Raw genomic sequence first — 23441 nt, forward strand, 5'->3', positions numbered from 1 at the left:
CCAGAGTGCATGTCAGAGGTTTAGCAGCAGTCCCCCTGAGAATTTGTAGGGAAGCCGTGGAGGGCAGGGGGAAGTGGAAGTTCCAGGAGGGAGCAGGAGCTCCACAGGGAGACCATCATGGCCTGTGGATCTAGACACACGGGGGCCTACACAAACTGATGCACCAGCCAAGGACAATGCATGCAGAGAGCCTAGACCCTTGTTTAAATGTAACTGATGGAGTGCCAATTCTCCAGGTTGGGGAGGGGACTTCAGCTGAACCTCCGGCATTTTATTTCTTTAAATTAAAATATAATTACATTATTTTCCCCAGTCCATTTCCTCTTTCCAGCCCCTCCAATGTAACCCCATGTTCTCAAACTCATGGCCTCCTTTTAGTTGTTATTACATATGTCTCCATACATGTATATGTCTCTGCATATGTATATGTATATTTATATAGCCCAGGATATATAAATATAACCTGCTCAGTCTATATAATGTTACTTGTATGTGTATGTTTTATGGATTGACCATTTGGTATTGGATAACCAATTAGTGTTTGTGTGTGTGTGTGTGTGTGTGTGTGTGTGTGTGTGTGTGTGTGTATGTGTGTGATACTATTTCTACGTCTCTCAGCATTCCTTTGTTGCCTGTAGTTCTTTGTGTAGTATTGGGACCTCATCTGCTTTCCCCTTTCCATGTTAGCATGTATATTTGCATTGCTCTTGTTCAGGTCATATTTAGGCAACCGTGCTGGTGAGATGTCATGAGTGTAGCTTTTCTGAAATTTCTAGTAAACACGATCTTATGGAAAACTCTTGCACCTTTGGTTCTTATAGTCTTTCTAGCTCCTCTTCAGAGGTGATGCCTGAGCCTTAGGTACAAGGATTGTATCGTAGATGTATGAATTGGGACTGGGTACCACACATCTATATTATTCTTTAAATACCAACTTGAGCTATTGGTTCTATAGTTATATCATTCATTTGTTTTTCATATTAATTTGTATTGACTTGTTTTTCTGGCTTTCTCATCAATTTTGCTGAATTTTTAGTTGGTGTGTGTGTGTTTGTGTATGTGTGTGTGTGTATGTGTGTGTTTGTCGTCAACACTGTGTGTCTTGTTCTGTCACTCTGCACTTTTGAGATAGTCTTTCACTGAACCTGATTGGCTAGGCAGTCTGACCAGAAAACCTCAGGGAATCATTTGCTCAACAGATGTGTGCTGCTGTGCCCTGATTTTACATGAATGCTCAGAGTCTAAACTCAAATTTTCATGGTTGTGTGACAAGAACATTGCTGACTTATCTGTCTTCAGACCCTTGTTGACCATCTGCAGAACTGTACCTTGTCTTTGTTAATTCTGTAATCTGTTCTTGTGTGTCACTGATTACTAAAAAATAAGAGCTTATGCATATGAACATGAACCATTACTATAAAGGTGTATATCAATACTCATACGCATAATTTAGTTACCCATCCTTACTTTCTCTAGATATTAGGATTCTTCAGGAAGAGGCAGCACTATATGTCATTTTATGTTATGTATAAATTATCTTGTTAATGTTTTACCTGAATACACATCATGCAAGTGTATACCTGCATTAGAGAGTTAGTGTACCTTGTTGAGACTTATAAATTATTATTTTTATGTGTTGTAGTATTCATACTTATTTTAGTATATTATTCTCATACTATGGTGATTAATAATAAAAATGTACTACATAAGGACATTTAGCTCAATTATGGTCTGTATATATGACGATCATCCCATAAAATTGTGGTGGAGATGAAAAGGATTTCTATTTTTTTTTTTGATGGGATAGCCATCACAAGTAATATCACAGCCTATTATTGAGACATTTGTAGCATAAACTTATTGTGAAGCCAACATAAAAGTTGGGCACATGTAAGTATATATATTAATATTGAAGAATGAATAATTTAGTGTTTACTTTAATATTTTATTTCTTTTTAAACTTAAAAGTATCTCAATAGATATAAAACATAAATTTTTATATTTTTATGGACTACCTTGTAGTTTGAAAATTTCTTTTATTTGTACTTAATTTAACTTAATTTTATTTAAACACTTTAATTTCATTTTTCCTCATTGGTTTTTAGTCATCACACAGTTTCATATAGGCAGTTTCTTTCAAGAATATCATATATTAGTATTCATACCATATTAATCCCCTTTTATCTCCTCCCTTTAATACCTCTCCTCTATGAAAGCATAATATACTTTCAGTCTATATATGTTTATTATATGAAACTATATATCTCCTCATCTGTTATTTAATATTATGAACAAGTTAAAATTAATTTATTCAGTCATTTTGAAAAGTACACTGCATTATCATTATCCATAATCATCCTGATGCACACAGAACACTAGAACTTCTTGCTTCTATTTAACTAATTTTGTGGTCATCAATAAACCTCTTGCCCTTTCCTGCCCCATCATTATTTTAGAGGGGTAGCATTTTTTTCAACATGTAAAAAATACTTATTGTAAATCAGCGGCCTGTGTTACAGTAGCAGCAGCCCCAAATGCCTTATATTACTGTGTCTCTTGAATGCATCATTATCTGGTTCACAACTACAGTTTAATGGTTATAATTAACTTCTCATTCTAATAGATGATTATGAATGTAGTACACGATGGATGTCAAGTCATTGGTCACCTCATAGGTGCTGGAGGTTTGCTTTTGTAACAATACCATTCATTGTTGTCTGCAAGGGCTAAGTTAACAAAATACCACAATAGTACCTATATCTGCTTAGACTTCTAGAAGCTAGAGCCTAATGACCAAAATGTAGGCAGTGCTATGCTCTCTTCGCAGGTTCTAGTGAACAATAGCTGTTGTTAGCTTCAAGCTTTTCTTGGCTTGTGGCATCCTCACACTAAAGACTACCTCTGCTGAGACAAGCTGTTCTCTCCCTTTTGTTCAAATTTCACTCTTTTTATACAGGTGATGGTGACTGGATTTTTGGCCCATGCAAACATCTTACTACATTTTCTGTTGATAGAACAGAATCTATGAGACTAAGTTATTGTCTTCTGAATGCAGAATGCTTACTTTAGCGTATTATTGTGGTCATTAGATTTTGTGCAAGGGTCCCTCAATTTCTGCTGATTGCTCCGGCATCATTTCTCATAGTTGTTTGCTCATATAATGGGATAATTTGGGTGTATACCAGAAATCCACAGATCCACATATGCCAAGCCTGTTTTCATAAGGGATCATGTTCATGGAAGTCTAAAAACTTCTGTCATATGCTGTGTTTGAAATTATCATATGGATTTCACTTAAACACCAAGAATTGTAAAAGTACATAATGACAGTCTAGTTTTTTTTTAAAGGAACCGAATATTTTGCACCTTTTACATTAACCTGTACACTGTATTTTGCTGGTAACATGAGTTTCTCTCTCTTTTGTCATTGGTGTTTGTGTGTACATCCTGGTTAATGCTCAGACTCTTGTGGTGGCTGCTTATGCACCACGGATGTTTGAGCATGTGCTAAGGCACCTACTTTTACAACATTACCATCTGTTTCTGAAACAAATCCATTCATTTCTTTACTCAGTTTTTAAACCATGTACCACGTCTGTCTGTCAGGAGAATCAGAGCATATTGTCATTTATTATTGTACTTAGAAGGATGGGCTGTGGAGCCAAAATATATGTGTTCGGATTTCAAATTATTGACTTAGTAACTATGGGATCTTTGACACATCAGTTTGCATTTCTGTTCTTTGGTTTCTGTAAGAGGCAAAGATAATATCTCATAAATCTGTGCAGACTAATACATGGCTACATATAAACTATTTCAAATATTGAATATAGTGTTGGGAGGTGTATGTGACAATGATCTTCTATCATCAATTTCCCCCTAATATGCTTGCACATATACTTTTGGTTTATAGTCACCAACTTATTTGCTTGTAATGTCTAGGAACACATCATGGTGAAATGTTCCAACATCAGACAATGGTATGAATATGTGTCATGTTATTGCCTTTAGCATTATTAGTTTCCTTATGAATGTCACCTTTATTCCTATATCTTGTTCATTTGGCATATTCTCCACTAGGCTGTTTGTTCCCATATCATACCCACCTACTTTTGTGGTATAGTAACTGTATAGGTTTTTGCTCATGCACCATGGTTGTCTGAGCATGCAGCATGTTTGTCTGCTCATACCCCATGGTTCCTGAGCAGGAATCTTAACTGCCTACAGCTCTACAGAAAAATAGGGTTTTATGTATTGCCTATATATCAGTTTGTGTTTTCTGGTTGTTGTTTTTTTTTTCTAGTACATGGATCTCTGCTCCTAGAATTTTCCTGCATTTTCCTGTACCATCTCTATCTGTTCCAAGTTTATAGATGTTATCTTGTGTCACTAGAGTTCCTGTGCATCAGTCCAGTGCTCAACTGCATCCCATGCACCATGACCTGTTTTATCAATGTAGTCTACTCCTAGACTGAAGGGAGCCATAATTTATTAATTTCAAAATGGTAGCATACTTTTAACTCAAATAATGAAATTGTATAACTAAGGAGCATGATCAGATGCTGTAGTACAAATAACGAATGTTTGTGGACCATGGTCACATGGTCATCTGGGCATATGCTGCCACGTCTCCCTTGTTGTATGCGACATCTACTAATGCAGTAAAAGCTCTTTGCTCCTGGGTCATGGCTCACTTATAAGGCACAACCCTCTCTGGGCATCACAGCATGGCTTTCTTCTTCTATACCATCTCTCTGCATCTTAGCTCTTGTGGCATAACTGCTATGTCGTAGAATCGATTGTTTTTGTACAGATCCTGATCAAATGCACAAACATTCCTCACAGCTTTCCTCATCTCCGGATGTCCATTGGCTCTTTATATGTGTTTTGGCCACATGATTCTGAAGCAAATATTCATGTATTGAGATTTTTCAGCTTTATAACATATGCAGCTGTGAATTAGCTACTCATGGTTATTTTATATTACATCTCGTATCTTGGAGCCATGTGGGGGCCTCATTTTCAATACTTGTATGACTATGAATTAGCAGCACATCCTGTTGTTTTATTGTGTTTGGAGTTTTACTATGGTCTTGTACTCATTCCTCATGCTCATCTGCTTTGTCATAAAGCTGGAAATTTCTGTACCTTGACTATCACTTTGTACTCCATAATTACTTCTTTAATGTTTTTGCCTCCTTCTGCCTCCTCAGTATCTACTACTATAAACTGGATGTCAACTCGTGTTGCAGAACCTTCAGAGTGTGCATCGTGGTCAAATGCTCAGATTCCTGTGGTGGCTGCTCATGCATCACGGATGTTTGAGCATGCACTACGGTGTCTACTTTTGCATCATTGCCATTTACTTCTGGACCAAATCCATTTGTTTCTGTGTTCTATATTTTAATTTTGATCACATTCATCTGAGGAAGCATGGCATAATCAGAGTAGAATCTGAAGCCAGATTCTTCGGATTTGAATCCTGGTTTTGTCATTTAATAGTTTCATGTTCCTGAGCAAGATATACTTTCCCCCCCAGTGTCTGTTTTTTCAACTCTGAAATAATGATAATAATGCTATCTCAAAGGTTTAATTGTGAGGACTTGACAACCTGAATATAATATGCTAGGCTTAGTGGCTGGCACATGGTAAATGCCAAATACTTCCTGATACTGTTGTATTATTTATATTATATCTTGTTCTACATGGTCTTCAATGTATGTTTGTGTGTATTGTAATGAAACACCGGTACTGTTTTTCTTGTGCATGGACATTTGATAATCTGTCATTGTGTTTCCCACTATATTCTTTACTCCTAGACCAGCATATTCTTCCCATATTATACCTGCTTGATCATGTATTTTGATTTAACTAGCTCCCTTTCTACTCACTATGACAAAATACTTGATAGAAACAACTGAAAGGAACAGAGGTTCGCTTGGCTTACAGCTTCAGAAGGTACAGTTTATCATGGTGGGGAAAGGATGGCAGTTGAATCAACTTGGTCTGTGGTGGAGGAATTTATAGAACAGTTTGTTCTCATTTAGCGGCTCAAGAATCAGAGTGAACACACTAGGAGCAGAACCCAAGCATAGCCCTCAAAGGGTCATCCAAGTGACCAACTTCCATCAGTCAGGACTTAGGGTCTCCCCAAACAATGCCTCCATCTGGGTACCATACGTTCAAGTATATGAACCTGTAGGGAACATCATGGGCAAGTGGTTTTGTTGCTTTGATGTCCCTGTACCATGGTCTCTCTTTGGGAAACTGGGAGTTTAATTCCATTCTGTTTATGCTGGTATTGTTAACTTGGTGAAGTTTCTTAATTTCTTTCACTGAAAATATGACTTACTTGCATCAAAAAATTTAATTCACTTCATAGATATAGTGATTCTGCATTGCTTTTTTGCATTTTTTCAATCTTAAGAATGTCTTTTAAATAAATACATTAGTGTGATCAATCATCAATGTTTAGCACTTGGTGAACATGGGGCTGATATTTCTGTATCTTAAATTTTAAAATATAAAGCAGAACACATATATACACTTATATAAAGATGTGAATTGTTTAATAGTAGTTATAAATTGAACATCTGTACAATTACCATACAAGTTAAGATATAACAATTTGTGAATACTACTGAAGTTATAATAAACATATTTCTGTCCTCAAATGCTTCTTTCATCAATCACTAGCTTGAATCTTATTTGTTTTGTTACGTGAACTTATAATACATGTAATCAAATGTAGACTGGTTTTCTAATGTTTGAGAGTTGTATCTATTTGTGTTTGTGTGTGTGTAAATATGTACATGCCATGGCATGCATGTGGATGTCAGAAGGCATCCTTGGAGATTGGTCCTCATCTTCCATCTAATTTGAGATGACACATTGCCTCTTTGTGTGTGCGTGTATATGGCATAAGTGCTGTGGAGGTCAGAGGACAACTTTGTGGAATTGGTTATCTCCTTCCACCTTTACATGGGTTCTAGGGATTAATCTCAGGTTACCAGGACCACATAAAAACTCTTTTTACCTGATGAGCTGTCTTGCTGTCTGAAGACAGTTTCTCTTTTTCACCACTGTGTAAACCTGTCTGGCTGGCAAGGGAGCATCTGAGGATTCTGTATTCACCTTCCATTATACTGTAGTAGTATTGATTGTGAGATAACTGATATAAGTGCTAGGAAGTGAACCTAGGTTTTCTATTAAGAGCAGCAAATACTAAGCCATCTCTCTAACCCCATACTTTAGTTGCTTTATTTTATTTTATTAATTTATTCATATTCCATCTCAATGGTTTTAGTTGTTTTCAAGATGATGCTTTTATGAATATTCTTTCACAATTAACTTGTTGTATTTGTTCAAATGTTTCTTAACAGTTCATAGGTCATATAGAAATAGTAGATCATAGGGATGGATATTAATTGTACAATTCAATGCCAAACAGTGCTTCAAAGTAGTTTCCCATGTTCTCAGTAAACTTGATATTATGAGACATTATATTTTTGTCAAACAATGAATATTATAATATGAGTTTATTTTGGCTCTGTTTTTCATTATATTTATAGAGTAATGGCATGGATTAGCAATATTGAAGTTAAACATCTGTAACAGGAAAAATATTTTGCATAAGATACACAAGGTATAGATATAGAGTGCTAATATAGAATGAGAAAATAATTAACTATTGTGGAGATAGAACAGCCATGATATGTACACTACCTACACAGATAAATGTGAGATAGTGAAAGTGATGTAAAGACATGAAAACTGTGTGTTGAGCTCTGTTTTGGGATCAATGTGAGCATGTAGAGGAGAAAAGGCTTTGGAATTGTACTGATGTAGCTTAATATGATCATGTATCCCAATTACATATGTATGAGAAGACATACATGTCATAACTAAGAGTAAAGCTGTAAAATAGTGGTTTTTGACAGAAAGCTTAAGCTTTTAAGGCAAAATATGGGGAAATTTTTCTTTTAAAACCTTAGAAGAATAGGGGAATTTTCTTGTCATAAATGAAGGTTTACAAGAGAAGAATATCTCTGAGTAAAATAGGGTAGTCAGAGTTGTATAGTCATGTACTCCAGAAAGTAGCAATTTTTCCAATAAATATTTTATTGAATGCTTCCCATATGCCAAGCATTGGCTTTTAGCCGAGAGATGGAGATAAAATATCTTTATTAATGAAGCTTATATTTAGTGAGAGAAGTGGGTAATGAAGAAATAAATGTCATTTCAGGTGGTAACAGAGGAAGGCTCAAGTAAAATGAAGTAGACAAGTGAGTGGAACAAGAGAGTGGAGTAGAGTTCAGTTTCATAGCAGAAAAGTTCTATTACTGCCTAGAATTTTAAAGCACATGAAAGAGTGATTCATATCGATACACAAAGGAAGAACATTATGAAAGAAGGAAGAACAAAGGCAATGTGTCTCAAGCAGGATCCATGGTCACTTTCAGGAGGCACCAGGAAAGCAAGTGTGGCCTAGTGTTAAGGAGGAGGAGGAGCCGATTAAAGAAGTGGTCAGGTAATGTTGATGATTCAGCTCATAGCAAGACTGGTGGAGCTAATGCCAGCACACCACACACGCTTGAGGAATGTGGAAGCCAAGTCTCTGGTCACAGTACAGACAATGGCAAAAGTGAAAGCACAGGGACAAATTAGGCCATTGCCTTAGTCCATTTTCTGCTGTTAACACAGAACAAATGGAATACCTCAGGATGGTATGACCTAGAAAAAAAAAGTTTAACAAAGGTCATGTTCTGGAGCCTGAGAAGGCTGGGAGCCTGGTTAAATTTGCTCAGTTTCTAAGGACTCATACGGGTTAACCTAAGACAAAGAAATGACTGTGTGCAAAGGAGGGCAAGCACAAAAATCGGCTTGCTTTGTAGGAGCCTGCTCTTGTGTGAAAGAAAGGCAGTATTGATTTATTTTTAAAAGATCTACCTCCAAAACCCAGACACCACTTATTAGTCTTCCAGTGTGCTCCATACCTCAATCAATGAGATTTTTTTTTGGAAAAATTCAACATAGGAAGCAGTTAATAGAGAATAAAAGAGAAACATTGGTGTATGTATGTGGATTACACAGTGGGGTAGAGAAAGAAGACCTTGTTCTATTATTTCTCTCTTCACTGATTCTATTTTTTGGCTGCTTTGCTCCCTTGGAATGGTGCCTGGCGTGTAAAATGATGCTTCATAAGTTTTGAGTTAAGAAGAAGAAGATAAATTTCAGTGGAGTTACATGTGAAAATACTTGGCAGCTATGGACCACTATAGTTTACATGTTAAGCATGATGCTTTAGTCTATAGTTGATATAGCTCCATTAGTTATCACTATACTATGTAGTCATAACTACCAATGTTTTTTAGGTTATAATATTGATTCCTTCAATTTTCCTAATATCAGATTTTTATGTAGTTTATCAAGCATAGAAATCAAACGACAGTGTTTTGAAGCTAAGTTAGTGACAACCTGAGGCAAGTAATTGATAGTTTGGTTCATAGTATCTGAGAAAATTCCAGCAGTTATAATCTCAGATTGTAAAAACAGAGGAATTGATGGGAAGAATTTTAACATGATCTAGTTGCTAAGTACTGAGGTAGATATGTTTCGCGAGGACTTGACTATGTGTGGTACCCACAGCAGCTTTTCAAATGTTCTAAGATGAACTTTTATTTGGAAGGGATTTATTGGTGTTCTCATCCTGGTAACAGGCATTGGGCTAAATATATTACATATGCTATCTTATCTATGTATAGCCCTTATGTCATCATCTCTAATTTTCACTGAAGAAGGGCTGGCTCTTTAAACCCTAACACAGCTAGGATTTGTCAGTTCCCGATAGCCTCTGGATCAAGTAGGTTGCGTGGTCTCCCCTGCAACTCCAGCCTTTATAGCATCTTACTTCACTGATGGTTCTGCCTGTGTCACGATAACATCCATCTATTCATTTACTGTTCTTAAAATACTCATCATTTGTCATGCACTAGCTATGCATTACTCATGTAGCAAGCCCTCTGTTGTATTGGCAGGTTCTGGATCCACAGATTCAATCAGCCGCAGATTGAAAATATTTTTAAAAATCACGTCTGTGCTGAATATGTGCAGACATTTACCACAGATTCAACCAACCATAGACTTAAAATATTTTAAAAGATCATGTCTGTGCTGATTATGTGCAGATACTTTTCTCACTATTCCTTCAGCAATGTAACGATGTGTTTAATTAACGCCGTAGTATGTGTATGTGTGATCTAGAGAAATCATTTAAACTATTTAGGAGGATTGCATAGGCTATGCAAATGTTGTGCCTTTCTATGTAAGAGACTTGAGTGTTTGAGGATTTTTGATATTTGGGACTCCTGGCATGAACAACTCATAGATACCAAGGGAGAATTATATATCTCTGAATAAAAGAAATACAAATCATAGTTCACACTGACCTTAAGCTGTGCTATGGACAAGATAATAACCAGGCACAATTGCAAAGGTGATATTTGAATAAAAACTTGAAGGACTCAAGTGAACAAACATTCTGGAAATTCCTGTATCTTGTACTATCTCCCTCTTAACTTCATATTTATCTTTATAAGTGGTGTCTTGTTTATTAATTTTTGTTATCCTTCATGTTTCCCTTTATAGAGCTATTTTCTTAATTAATTTATATAATTTTTTAAACTCTTGAAAATAGCACATTTATTTAAATGTTGGCAAGTATATGCAAATATTTTTTATTTCTTTTATTTTGATATTACAATATAATTACATCATGTCTGTTTTCCTTTTCCTTTTTCTAAACCCTCCCATGTTATCCCTTGCTCACCTTCAAATTCATGGTCTTTTTCTGTTATTGTTGGTTTTGCTGCAGCTGTTGTTGTTGCTATTGGTGGCGGTTGTGCTGCTGCTGCTGCTGCTGGTTGTAGTGGTGGTATATTTCTCTCTCTCTCTGTCTCTCTCTCTCTCTCTCTGTCTCTCTCTCTCTGTCTCTCTCTGTCTCTGTCTCTCTCTGTCTCTGTCTGTCTGTCTGTCTGTCTGTCTGTCTGTCTGTCTGTCTGTCTCTCTCTCTCTCTCTCTCTCTCTCTCTCTCTCTGTGTGTGTGTGTGTGTGGTGTGTAGTCAGCTCTGAAAACATACAAGCAATATTATACATAATGAGGCTTTTGAAATGAGATAAAATTGCTAGGTTTAGACAGTGTCATATGATCTAACTCAGAAACTTAAATTTTTACCTTGCTAGCTATGTGGAGAACAAATTTGCTGCTTAGGAAATCAACCATGGCTGCCCACTCATAGACATTGAATTTTTGTGTCTACTGCCATTTTATGGTTTACTGCCATGGCTATCTGCTCCTCTGTCATGCCACCTAACTCTTGAATTTTGTTACCATGATACACATGCTATGTTTCTATGTCATCATGGGTCTCAGAGTTTTCAGTTTATTCACAATGCTCAATCAAAAAAAAATCACCACTTATATCATAAAGATTTGGGTTACTTTTTCACAATCATTCTCTGTGTTCATATGATGGTTATTTGAGCTTGTGACTTGGGTGTATGCTCATCTAGTGCTAAATACTATTGTGAAGTATTTCTCTATCCACATACTAGATTTGATTTCTGATCTGTGAATATTTGTTAATAGCAGCAGGCATCTTTTCCCCCTTAAAAGCACTTCACATAAAATTTATCTTCTTAACCATTTTATAAAATAGTAACTGTACTTACTACTATCTTTGAGACAGGGTCTCTTACATAGCCCACCATCCTGGAACTCATTCTGTAGACCTGGCTGGCCTCAAACTCACAGAGATCCACCTGCCTTTGCCTTCCAAGTGCTAGGATTAAAGGCATGTGCCACTATGCCTGACATCATCTTAGGCATTTTTAAATACTTATTTCAACAATGTTGAATATTTCCATATTGTTGCCAGTAATTTAGTTACATGTTTTGATTATACATTATGCCTTTTGTGTATGTATTTTTCATTTGTATATCTTTGTGTGTGCATTATGTTAATTTGATCTACCCTTACAATGCATACTAATCAAGCAAGAAGAATAAACATTTCTTTATATTCAACCATTAATCACTTTTATATACTGGAAATTTCATACTTGTAAGTCATTTTGAAAAATATCATAGATTGTCTGAATGCATGATTATCCTACTGTGCTATACCATTTATTCATCAAGACATCTAGGTTGACCCAGTACTTTTTTGGCTTTTGTACACATACTTCAATAAATGTAAGAGTACAAGTATCTGGTCTGGTACAAAGATTTCATTTTCTTTGAGAATATATCCAGTAGTAGGATTGATTGATCATATATAGTATCTAATTTATTTGTTTGTTGGTTTTTTCAAGACAGGGTTTCTCTGTGTAGTCCTGGCCATCCTGGACTCACTTTGCAGACCAGGCTGGCCTCGAATTCACAGAGATCCATCTGCCTCTGCCTCCTGAGTGCTGGGATTAAAGGCATGCGCCACTGCCTATAATCTGTTTTATAAAATGGTTATACTGTCTATTTTTGTTTTAGTGGAATCTCTATATTGTTTTCCATAGATTATATTAATTTAATTCCCTGATTTTTGCACAACGGCCAAAGGGTTGTTCATTACAGTCATTCTGAGTTTAAATAATACCTGATTTTGTTTCTGATTCAATTTTCCCCGGTGGTCACTGAAATAGACCTTTATTTCTGGCTCAATGTATTTCTGTTTAGTTGTAAAGCCTGCTTTTCTTTTTTTTTAGTTCCTTATATACTCTGGATTCCAGCTCCTTATTATCAAATATATTTTTCCCACTCTGTAGTTGTCTCTTAAATATGTTGACTTTTCTGTCTACAAGTTTCTTATTTTTTGTTTTTACTTTTTGCGGCTTTGTGGAAGAATTTTCCATATATTGTTGGTAGGATTGTAAATGAATATGATCATTATGGAAACCAATATAGAAGTTCCTCTAAAAATAGATATTATATATGATCTATCAACCTACTACTAGATATATACTCAAGGGAAATGAACTCTTTGTACCAGACACTTGCACTCTGGCTTACTATGTCTTGAAAGAGAACATGCACATATATTGTGATTACACAAGAATTAGCCCTTGCAATATGATCAAAAACCATTAGGTAGTGACCAGGCCCTATGAATATTTGCACATATATTATAGATGTTGTTTATGCCCAGATTTGTCTGATTATATAAGTGTATTTTATTACTTACATGATAGGGTTTTCTGAACTGTAGTAATCTTGATCATTTATGTAAAATATCCAATAATTCTTGTACAGTCCATAAATCATCAATCTTATGTAAACTCTATTAGCTTAACTCAAGATATAATACTTTAGTGAAATAAAAATTGTTGAATTTACAAATGTCATGCTAAGACCTAATTTCGCGATGAGTCTCATGTCTGATGTAGACATTGAATCATGTCAGAAGTCCATGGTACTCAGCGTTATAGTTCTTCATATACCTGCACCAGATTCATAAAGACAGCCCAGAATAGACCCCAACAGTCTCTTCGTAAGGAGTGCATTTAAAGGGAGCCATATTCCTTGGGTGGATGTGGTGCATGTCTTTGATTACAGCACTCAGGAAGTAGAGGCAGATGAATCTCTGTAAATTTGAGGCCAGCCTGGTCTATAGCATTAGATCTAAGACAGCCATTGCAAAACAAAGGAATCCTGTCTCTAAAAATCAAAAGGGTTGAGGGCATATTCCTTTAATCAACCAGAATAGTTCTCCAGATAGGATATGTTTTATGGATTGGTCCTTTACTTAAAATTTCCTTGAAAAATGTTTCATATACCTCCACTGTCTCTTAAAATTAATTTACAATTATGACTTAAAAAGATAAGTTTTGGTCTGGAATGCTTCATGTCTCTAAGATAAGTTAGCACAAATTAATTGGCTGTTTCTTAACCTCATATCTTGTATAAATCTTTTGTAGTATAGAGTTTATGAAACAATGCTTGTCCTCTGTATATAATATAGATCAATACTTTTTATCATTGGTATAATTTGATAATTTAGGTTGTGACTTCTTCCTTAAAGGAATTGGCCTGTCCTTGATTAACACTTTGTTGGGAAATGGATTCTTATTCAAGATCCATCACTTTATATCACAGCATTTTAAAAAAAATATCTAGGGAGCTCATTTGTCTACTCAAGATTTTCAATATTTTGGAAAAGTGTTTAGCTTTAGGAAGATGGGAAACAGTCTGAGAGACTTCAGGTTTTACTATTGATGAATTTTTGCAGTGTTATATGTTTAACCAAACCAAAGACCTCTGTGATGTAAAAGACCAAACAAGCAATTCAGAGAAATAGAATGGAGACATGAGAAACTATCTTTAAAAGATATTTTTATTTAAAAGACTACCTGTTTTCATTTTATTTTATGGGTATTTTACTTGCATGTGTGTCTGTGCACTGTGTACATACTTGGTGCCCACAGAAGCCAGAAGAGGATGTCAGATCCCCTGGAACTGAACTTTATAGACATTTATTAGCCATCCTATGGATACTGGGTGTTGAGCAGGGCTCTTCTGGAAGAATACTTAAGCCTTGAGGCATCTCTCCAGCCTTATGGGGGACTGTTTTAAGCTCTTATGTATTACAAGAGGTAACTGAGGCTCAGGGAAGTTCAACAACTCATCTAGTCATGCAGGAAGCCAAGGAGAGGGATGCAGCTGTAACTTCAGTTTCCTGATTTCTGACATACAGGAGGTTTGTTTTGCCTTTTGCTCTTCTTGAGAGGATTCTGTTCAAAAGAAACATATATTAAGAATTAATACTTTTGACTTTGATAAGGTTGGGAGTGTAAAATAACTAAATGGATACTGGAGAAACGGTAACTTTAAACATTTCTAAACCTCTTTTTTTGTTTCGTTTTTGTTTTTTCTTTTCTTTTCTTTCCTACCCTTTTGTTGATCTCCTTCCCCTGTACTGTGGCCATCACAGGTCTCTGCAAGTTGCTAAGAAGATGATAATAAGACAAATGTGGCTCTTCTATGAGACCAGAGTTGGACTCCTTTTCCTGATTAGTATTCTCCCTGGGACCACTGGGCAAGGGGAATCAAGACGACAAGAACCCGGGGACTTTGTGAAGCAAGATATTGGCGGGTAAGAAAATGTCATCCTTGGAAGAAAAATTGACTGCTTACCTTCCACTTTTTGCCAGAGTGCCTAAAATACTCTGATCACAGATGTGTATATATTACATTGCATTTGGAAAAACAAAACAAACCATCAGATCAGATCAGATTGCTATGGCTGAAAGAAAATGTGACGGTCCCTTGGAGAACTCTCTATATTGTGATCCTGGAAACACACTTATCTACTCTCCCTTAGATTCTTAACCTAACCCCTTTAAGGGATCATATCTATTTAACATTTAAACATCATTATCAATATCCCATCTTCAATATCTTTCTTGTAGAAAATTTCTCAAGTCTTTGCTTGCTTTTACAGTCATATTTCTTGAAGGAATGATATGCTTATTATCTATACATTTCTCTCACCCATTCTTATATTCCATGATGCCAGAATTCTGACCACAGGATTAGAAGGCAACTTCCATAACTACGACGGTTAATGCTAAATCTGTTGGTCCAATGAACAATCATATCCTTATGTCATTCAATTTTTTTAGTAACAAGTATTCAGTGGATTTCCCCCTTCACTTCTTTCTGTCACGAAATGAAGCATGCATAAATTAACATACATAAATAAGCCCATAGCATAGATATAATTCTTTCTGTGACTTTTTAAAACTCAATTCCTGGGTGTTTAGGTTAGGCTCTCTAAAGTAGAACATCACCCAAAATCTCTTGAGCACATGACTTGTAGAAAGAATGCTCTCAAGAGGAAAGCACGGGGGTAAGGACAGCAACAGACAGAACATAGTCATTACCTAATACAAGTGTCAGGGTTACATTTCACTTTCCATTTCTGAGTTATTTCATTTCTATATCCACTTTTTATTTGGACATATTCACTTACATATTCTACAAACTCCTCAAAATAAGCATGCTGAACTCTCCTCTCATTCTCTTACTCATTCCCTAAGAGCAAACAAAAGAAACCCTCCTTTTTTTCTTTTTCATATTTGAGTCCATAATGCTACCATGTACTCAATTGTTTAAACCAGAAAATCCCAGTCATCTTTGCTAATTTTCTACCTTTCCTCTCCAAATTGAAGCACTTGCCAAAATCTACCATTTTATCTTCCATGTCTTTTGAATGATTTTATTTTCCTTTACTAGCCCAGTTTTCTTCAGTGCTATTTTCTACTTTGACTGCAGCAAGGGCTTCTAATTAACATAATGCCTAGGTTTGCTCCTATTCTTCTCTAGACTGTAGCTATTTTTTTTGTTTAATGCAAGTTAAAACATATATTTGAAGAATTTAATGCCATATTCTTGTCTTGAGAGTAAAATCAGGACTCCTAAACATGACGCTATCATGCCCAAACTCACCTTCTTCACCTTACTTCCTAGTCCTCCTGTCCAAATTGGGTATTCTCCGGCGTTTTTTACCTTTTTTTTCATGTCTATTAATGTATTCTTTGTGGTATAAAATATGTTTAGTTTATTTTAATTTTAAAATATTTTAATTAAAATGTAATTTCATCACTTCCTCCCAGCCTCTCCCAAGTTCCCTAATTCCAACTCTTTCCACATCCTTCTTCTCAAATTGATAACCTCATCCTGCATAAGTATATAAGTACAATCTCCTTAGACTGTTTTTATTATGTGTTTGTATATGGTATCACTTTCTGTTGGACCACTAATTACAGTGTTCATCCTGGGTGACACTCACACTCCCTCTCTCAGCAGGCATCAGTGGCCTCTAGTTCTTTGCAGCCTTCCTAATATTATAAATCTTATAATCTTATTGTCCCCTTTTCTTGATGTTCCCTGAGATATACCAAATTCTTATCCCACATGTGTACTGTCACTGCTAGAAGTGGCTCCCTGTGTGTGAAATACTTTAATATTATCATAATATTGTTTTTGTTTGAAACAGTTATTTAAATAGCCATCATTTGTGGTTTCATTTATTTTGTTCTTACTTTACAATTTTATTAGCATATATTTAAAGGAATTATTTATGACATTTTCATTCATGTATATACTATATTTAGTTTATTCTCACCTCCCTTGCCTTCTCTTACTCCTTTACATCCCTTCTTATCAGTTCCTTTCCTCTTCACAAATGCAATCTCTTTTGCTTTCATGTATTTTTAAATACTATAAAAGAAAACAATTAATATTTATCTTTCTGATTCTGAGGTATTGCTGTTTTATTCCTTGTTATTACCCCTCTAGTTCTTTTTTAACATTTGGCAATTGTCTAATATTCTTGGAAATAGAATTGTTCTTTGGTGCTTTTGCAAGGTTAATTATTTTAATGCATCCTGTTTCTTTCTATCTTTTCTCAGCATTTCACAGTGATCTCTGGGGTTAAGGGATACAGAACTGGACTCATGTTCTTTGAATTTTTGTATATTCATGTCCCAATATGGAAAATTAAACCAATTCTGTCTTACTAATTCCGCGAGTCTGATTTTCCTGGGCTGAAATAGGTGTTCTAAAAGAGGTAGAGATTCTAAATGAATGAACCTCACCTCCTCATGTCTTGAAGCTTTTACAGCTTCGCTTGGAGGCTGAAGTTTCTAAAAACGCATTTCATATTTTCCTATGATCTAAAAGATTTTGAGCAGAATGGTTCCTTTTCTGGTAAATTTTTGTTCTCAGAAAGAGCATTTATTATATTTCTCCCACAGCTGCATTTTATTTTTATCCTTAGTGTTGTCACCTTTCCTGTTTATATTGTTTCCTAACATCCTGCTCAAGCTTAGAAAAACAGATATTCAAGCATTTTTGCAATTATGTTAAATAGGAGGAAAATAAATCTTTCCTGAAACAGCAGAGTAAAGAGCTTGGCTTTACAGCAGGGCAAAATGACTGGATAGCCCTTCAATTAGACACATTTTCTTATTTATTCACTTTCAAGCTAAAAAGAATTCATCCTGTACAGATGAGACCACTAAAGAATTGACAATGGATATTAAGTTTGGCACTTTTCATATTTACTAGAAATAAATGAACTAACTCAAAATCTATGCTGCATATTGACATTTCTCATATGTAAAAGCTATTGTTACCTTTTGTTTGTTTCCACATCCTCTTAATTATGTGTTAAAAATCTATTTGCTGTATTACTCTGTGATTTGTTTATTTATTTATTGTTTTTTCAAGACAAAGTTTCTATGTGTAGTCCTGGCTGTCCTGGACTAGCATGGTAGACTGTAGTGGGCCTCGAACTTACAGAGATCCGCCTGCCTCTGCCTCTCTGAGTGCTGGGATTAAAGGAGTGTGCCACCACCGCCCAGCTTGTGGTTTATTTTATTAAATCTTCTGTGCTGGTAATTGTAGCAGGTTTGACAATAGGCCAATCAACAATGGCCTATTGAAAACTACTTCATTTAAACCATGTTTTATTATTAATGATTTTCAGTGTTTGGTTTTGCAAGCCAGAAAGTGGACTTTACACCAGGAGGTTGTAATAGAGAAACTTAGAGGACACTGCCTAATAGTTTGTATTTGACCAAACACTCTAGATCATTCTAATGCAAGGAACTTTGGTAAATGCTTTGGGAAGACAGTTAATGTTTTCTAGGACTATCAGATCCTAGATCTTTAGTAGGGCAGTTGTTGAAAAACCCATATACAACATCTAATTTAATTTCTCATTTTACACTCAAATTGAATGATGGGACGAAATAAATTATTTTCCTAAGACCTTATAGCAAGTTAATAAGACAGTCAGGAGTAGAACACAGTGCTCTGATAATTTGTTGTGCAACAATTTCTTCTGAGATAAAAGCTTTTATTTTTGAAGGAGGCCTGTTCCAAATAGACTATCAAAGTGGAGGTTAAACAAAAGTGTGCTCTAAAGACGGGTGAAGTCTTCCATCCCCCAGGGAAGCTCATTAAGTTCAGGAAGTAAACAATTTAACAGCTTCGGGACATCCCCGAGACTGACTAGATTCATTAAGCTCCTTCCTCTCCTCCTGTCTATAAGCTCTAAGGGCTGCTAAGAGACACTCTCAGATGCGTCGAGTTGCCTGGAAGAAGCAGACGCTAGCTGAGCAGACTGCAAGAGGCTTAGAGCAACTGAGTTACCTGGAAAGGACCCTGTGCTCCATTTTGTGAAGTGTCTCCATGCTGGGATAGGCTTTGGGTGATGCCACTGTCACTAAGTCACTTCTGCTTCTTCAAGTAACTCCCATTTCTTCATAAACTCATGTTTTTTTATCAATTAAAATTTTTACGTATACACTTATATTATTTTCTTATGAGATATAGCGCTCTTTAGTTGAAGGAAAGAAGGAAGCTGAGGGGATTTGAGAGCACAACAATTAGTAACCTAAATTTTACCTTTCTTTATGTGGCCTTTAGGAATTGTGGACAAACTAAGTTGAATTTAGAGGACCAAAGAGCCTCACAGTTACCACATTCCAGAATTCTGTGGTTTTTGTTTGTTTGTTTCTCGAGACAGGGTCTCTCTGCATAGCCTTGGCTATCCTGGACTCACTTTGTAGACCAGGCTGGGCTCGAACTCAAAGCAATACACCTGCCTCTGCCTCTCGAGTGCTGGGCTTAAAGGCGTGCTCCACCACTGCCTGGCCGGAATTCTGGAAAGAGAAAAAAATGGACAATGAAAATGAAAACTTTATGTGGATCTGTGTATGGTGGGGCACGCCTGTAATCTCAGCACTTGGGAGATAGATGGAAGCAGGGATATCAGGAGTTGTATACATGGCCTGGATTATATAAGACTGCCTCAAAAAGATGTATCCAGGAGGGCAAATGAGGACCATTTGGGACTAGCCCTCATATTTGCAGAGTTCACTGTGCCTTAGAAGCTATGATCTACAGAGATGTGACACTATATTTACACATCCTTTTCTGCCTCAAGATTGTAGTGATAATGATGATGGCTGATATTATAAATTGAAGAGGAGATGGTGGAGGGTTTCATTATTTCTTGTTGGATAACATAGCCTATCTTGGTGTAATTGTACCAAATATGTAAGGGTCTTGAAATTTACATTCTCGTGGCTGGAGAGAGAGAGAGAGAGAGAGAGAGAGAGAGAGAGAGAGAGAGAGAGAGAGAGAGAGAGAGATATCTCAGTGGTTAAGAGTGTGTATTACTCTCATAGAGGACGTGAGTTCAGTTGCCAGCATCAACATCGAGAGACAAGCTTAGCAATTGGTGAGGTGGAGGCTATAACAGCTGTTAAAACTAGTCCTTACAGCCTTAGGGAAGCCTGGGGGGACATGGCATGACTGGTGGAGTTCCTCAGGCCAGGGCATCCTTGGTGATTCTTATCAACTCAAGCATCAGCTTCCCTTGCTGTGGATTCCTTTTTGTAAACTTTGTAAACTTTACAAACTTCAAAGGCATACAAGTGGCCAGGCCCTAGCCCCAGACTTCCCTAACAACCCTAAAGGCTGTTTTCTAACTGCTGTAATGGTCATTCCCAGCCCCAAAGTAGGAGAGTGGCCAGACTCTGCCCTGAATGTGCCCTCTAATCCCAGGCCACCTGGAAAAGCTTGGCCACCCAAGAAAAGTTCTATAAATCTTGCATTCTGCCCAGGCCTCTGCTGCTTCTCACCAGACCATAGGTAGCCACTTTCCTGGGATTTTCTCTCCCTATAAATCTTTTGTGTGAGGTTTATTGTGTAGTGTGACTTTGTTTGTTCCTCGTCTCCTGGTTGCTAAGATATATTTTCCATTTGAACTGTAACTCTTACAGGCCTGACTGCTCCTGTGCCTCAAGAGGTCAGGTCCTGCCTCAAGGAGTCCTGCATGGCGGAAACTGGAGGTCCTAGGGGCCAGTCTTACAAGGAGTCTGTGAGCATGGTAGGGAAAGCCCTCCTGCCACCTGAGTTGGCATGAATAGCTAACATGTACTAAATATCATTGGCTTATAATTAGATTTTTGAGAATTCAGTTTGAGAATTTTTATGCTTGTCTTTACAATTCTTTTATTCCATTATGCTAATTTAAAGCTTATATTTTACTACATATGAAACATTATTCTAAGTGCTTTCTATATGTTCAATTGTATATAATTCTTATAATAAAACGATAAGTAAAGAGGAAATAGTGGTAGGCTAGATAATACATATAACATTGCAGCTTTTCTATTTTATATAAAAACTTTCCTCTACAGAAACAGTATTATAAGTCATTTATAGATTATTTATAAAAGTCTTCTTATCAGAATGTTGCCTAATATATTAGTGTCATTGGTATAATAATTCAGGTAAAATATGAGAAACAGACTTGGAAAATTATGTATCCCCTCATGGCAGCATTTTAAAGTAAGTAAGTTCTGACTTCTTTGCAAGTGTAGGATTATGAGTCATGTGAAGCTGCTCTCTGTATGCCTTTGATCTTTTGTAGAATCATATATCTACAGCCTGTCACTTTGCTGTTTCATCATGTATAACAGTGAATCTCAACCTGGGGACTGAACAACACTTTCACAGGGGTCAACTAAGACCACTGGAAAATTGGAAAACGTAGCTATTTACACTATGATTAAAACTATAGCAAAATTGAAGTTGTGAGGGTTTTATGCAGTGATTCTTTTGAGGTGCCCAAGAAAGCACAGAGGCCTTGGTCTTGATTTTAAATTAACTTGGGAAAACAAGTTATTGTGAGTAGGTGGGGCACATGTTGAGTGGGTGTGTCTCAAGTCAAGCATTTTCTAGTTTACCAGTTTGTGCAAGCTATTTATGAAAAAAATGGCTGTCTTTTTGAGATAGATCATGTGTCACTTTTTGTCTCTATGGAAAAAAAATCCAACAAAGCACTTTAATGATTCAATGTTGCCTCAGAGTTTCAGAGATTTTTATGCTCTGTGGTCATGTGGTGTCAGTTCTCCTGGACTTGTAAATGGTGAATTAGAGCCTCATGGTAGTATGTTAGAGAGGCAGAGAGACAGAGACAGAGAGATAGACAGATAGAGACAATGAACACACACACACACACACACACACACACACACACACACACACACACACACACACCTTTAAGGTTATACTCCTGCTGACCTATTTCTTCCAGTAGACCTCACTTCCTAATAATGCATAATACAAACTATTGATTCACTTGATAAGGTAACATCCCTCACAGTACTGTCACTTCTCAATATGACCATGAACTGAGGGCAACATTTAAAACTATGAGCCCTTGGGGAGGATACCTTTTACCTGCACCACGATAGAGTATATAGGCATGTCCTAGCCAAACCCATTCTTTTTCATTAAATACCTTCTGGAAAGACAGTACAATGTGTTCAATTGGATTACATGGGTTTTGATTGCTAATTTAGTATATAATGAATATTCTGAGGGTTGAATATTTAGTTTGATATCCCACTTTTGGGAAAGACTGGTCTTTCTGAATGAAAACCTTTAGGACACTGAAAAGTAAAATAAATTGATCTGGCCACAATTTATTACCCAAAAGTGAAGTAGTAGAATTCACAACTGTAAACATGTATTCAGAACATATTATATAATGGTATGAATGTCAGATAAGGAACTGGGATTCTATTTGGTAAGCCTTCAAGATTTGTGGAAGGCTTGAGAGCAGGGGAGAGATATGATCTGCCCAGTATTTTAGAATTTTAAAAAATTCTATTTTTCTTCTAGGATACATGCAGAATTATGGAAATTGCCATTCTTTTAATGTTGTACGTTTCTCTTCTCTTTGGGTTCTTCATGAACTGCATCAGCAGCTCTGCAGCTGTGCTGCTTTTGCTTTCTGTGAACGTAAACACACTGGGATCCTTGATGAGGGTGAACTAATGCTGGTAGTACTGACATCCTGTACTTAATCTGTACTCCATGAACTTTTCCTCATAGCCTAGAAGTTCACATCTGTTAAAGGTTTCTCATGTCATCATTAGAAGGTTGAGGCGGGTAGAAATTAAAAAAAACATCCTCCACTTGCAAAACACTTTACTAATTCCCTCCTGAAGAGTTCCAAGGTTCGGAATGTTACTTCCCATGCAGTTGACGTGCTAGCAAGGATTGAGGACATCTTACAAGGCTGTGGGTTAAGAGCTACAGATAATTAATAGCTCCTGAGAGAGAGAAAAATCAATCTGTTCAAGGACATACCTCCAATAGGCTATCCAATGCCAGGTTTAGCTGTAAACACATGTACATATAAGCAACACTAAATGGACTTAGCAGAATGTATTTATATGTACATATGAACATCCTATTCTATACAACATAACAAATATTTAATGGGGAATAGGGAGGACATAGGCAGAGTTGGAAGGATGAAGGGGGTAATGATTTAAATACAGTGCTTATATATGAAATTCTC

The 23441-nt window shown here is 36.4% G+C and overlaps 1 protein-coding gene across 1 annotated transcript in view; it reads left to right on the top strand.

Annotated features, from left to right (window-relative positions):
* GABRA3 (gamma-aminobutyric acid type A receptor subunit alpha3) overlaps positions 1-23441 on the top strand; it is a 173957-nt gene that overhangs the window by 41357 nt on the left and 109159 nt on the right. The window contains exon 2 of the mRNA XM_084788916.1: positions 14982-15143. Coding sequence (XP_084645042.1) covers positions 15004-15143 — 140 coding nt within the window. The 5' untranslated portion in view covers positions 14982-15003. The remainder of the gene's footprint in view (positions 1-14981; positions 15144-23441) is intronic.

This window comes from Acomys minous (assembly GCF_964271855.1).
Source record: "Acomys minous genome assembly, chromosome: 7".
Classification (NCBI taxonomy): domain Eukaryota; kingdom Metazoa; phylum Chordata; class Mammalia; order Rodentia; family Muridae; genus Acomys; species Acomys minous.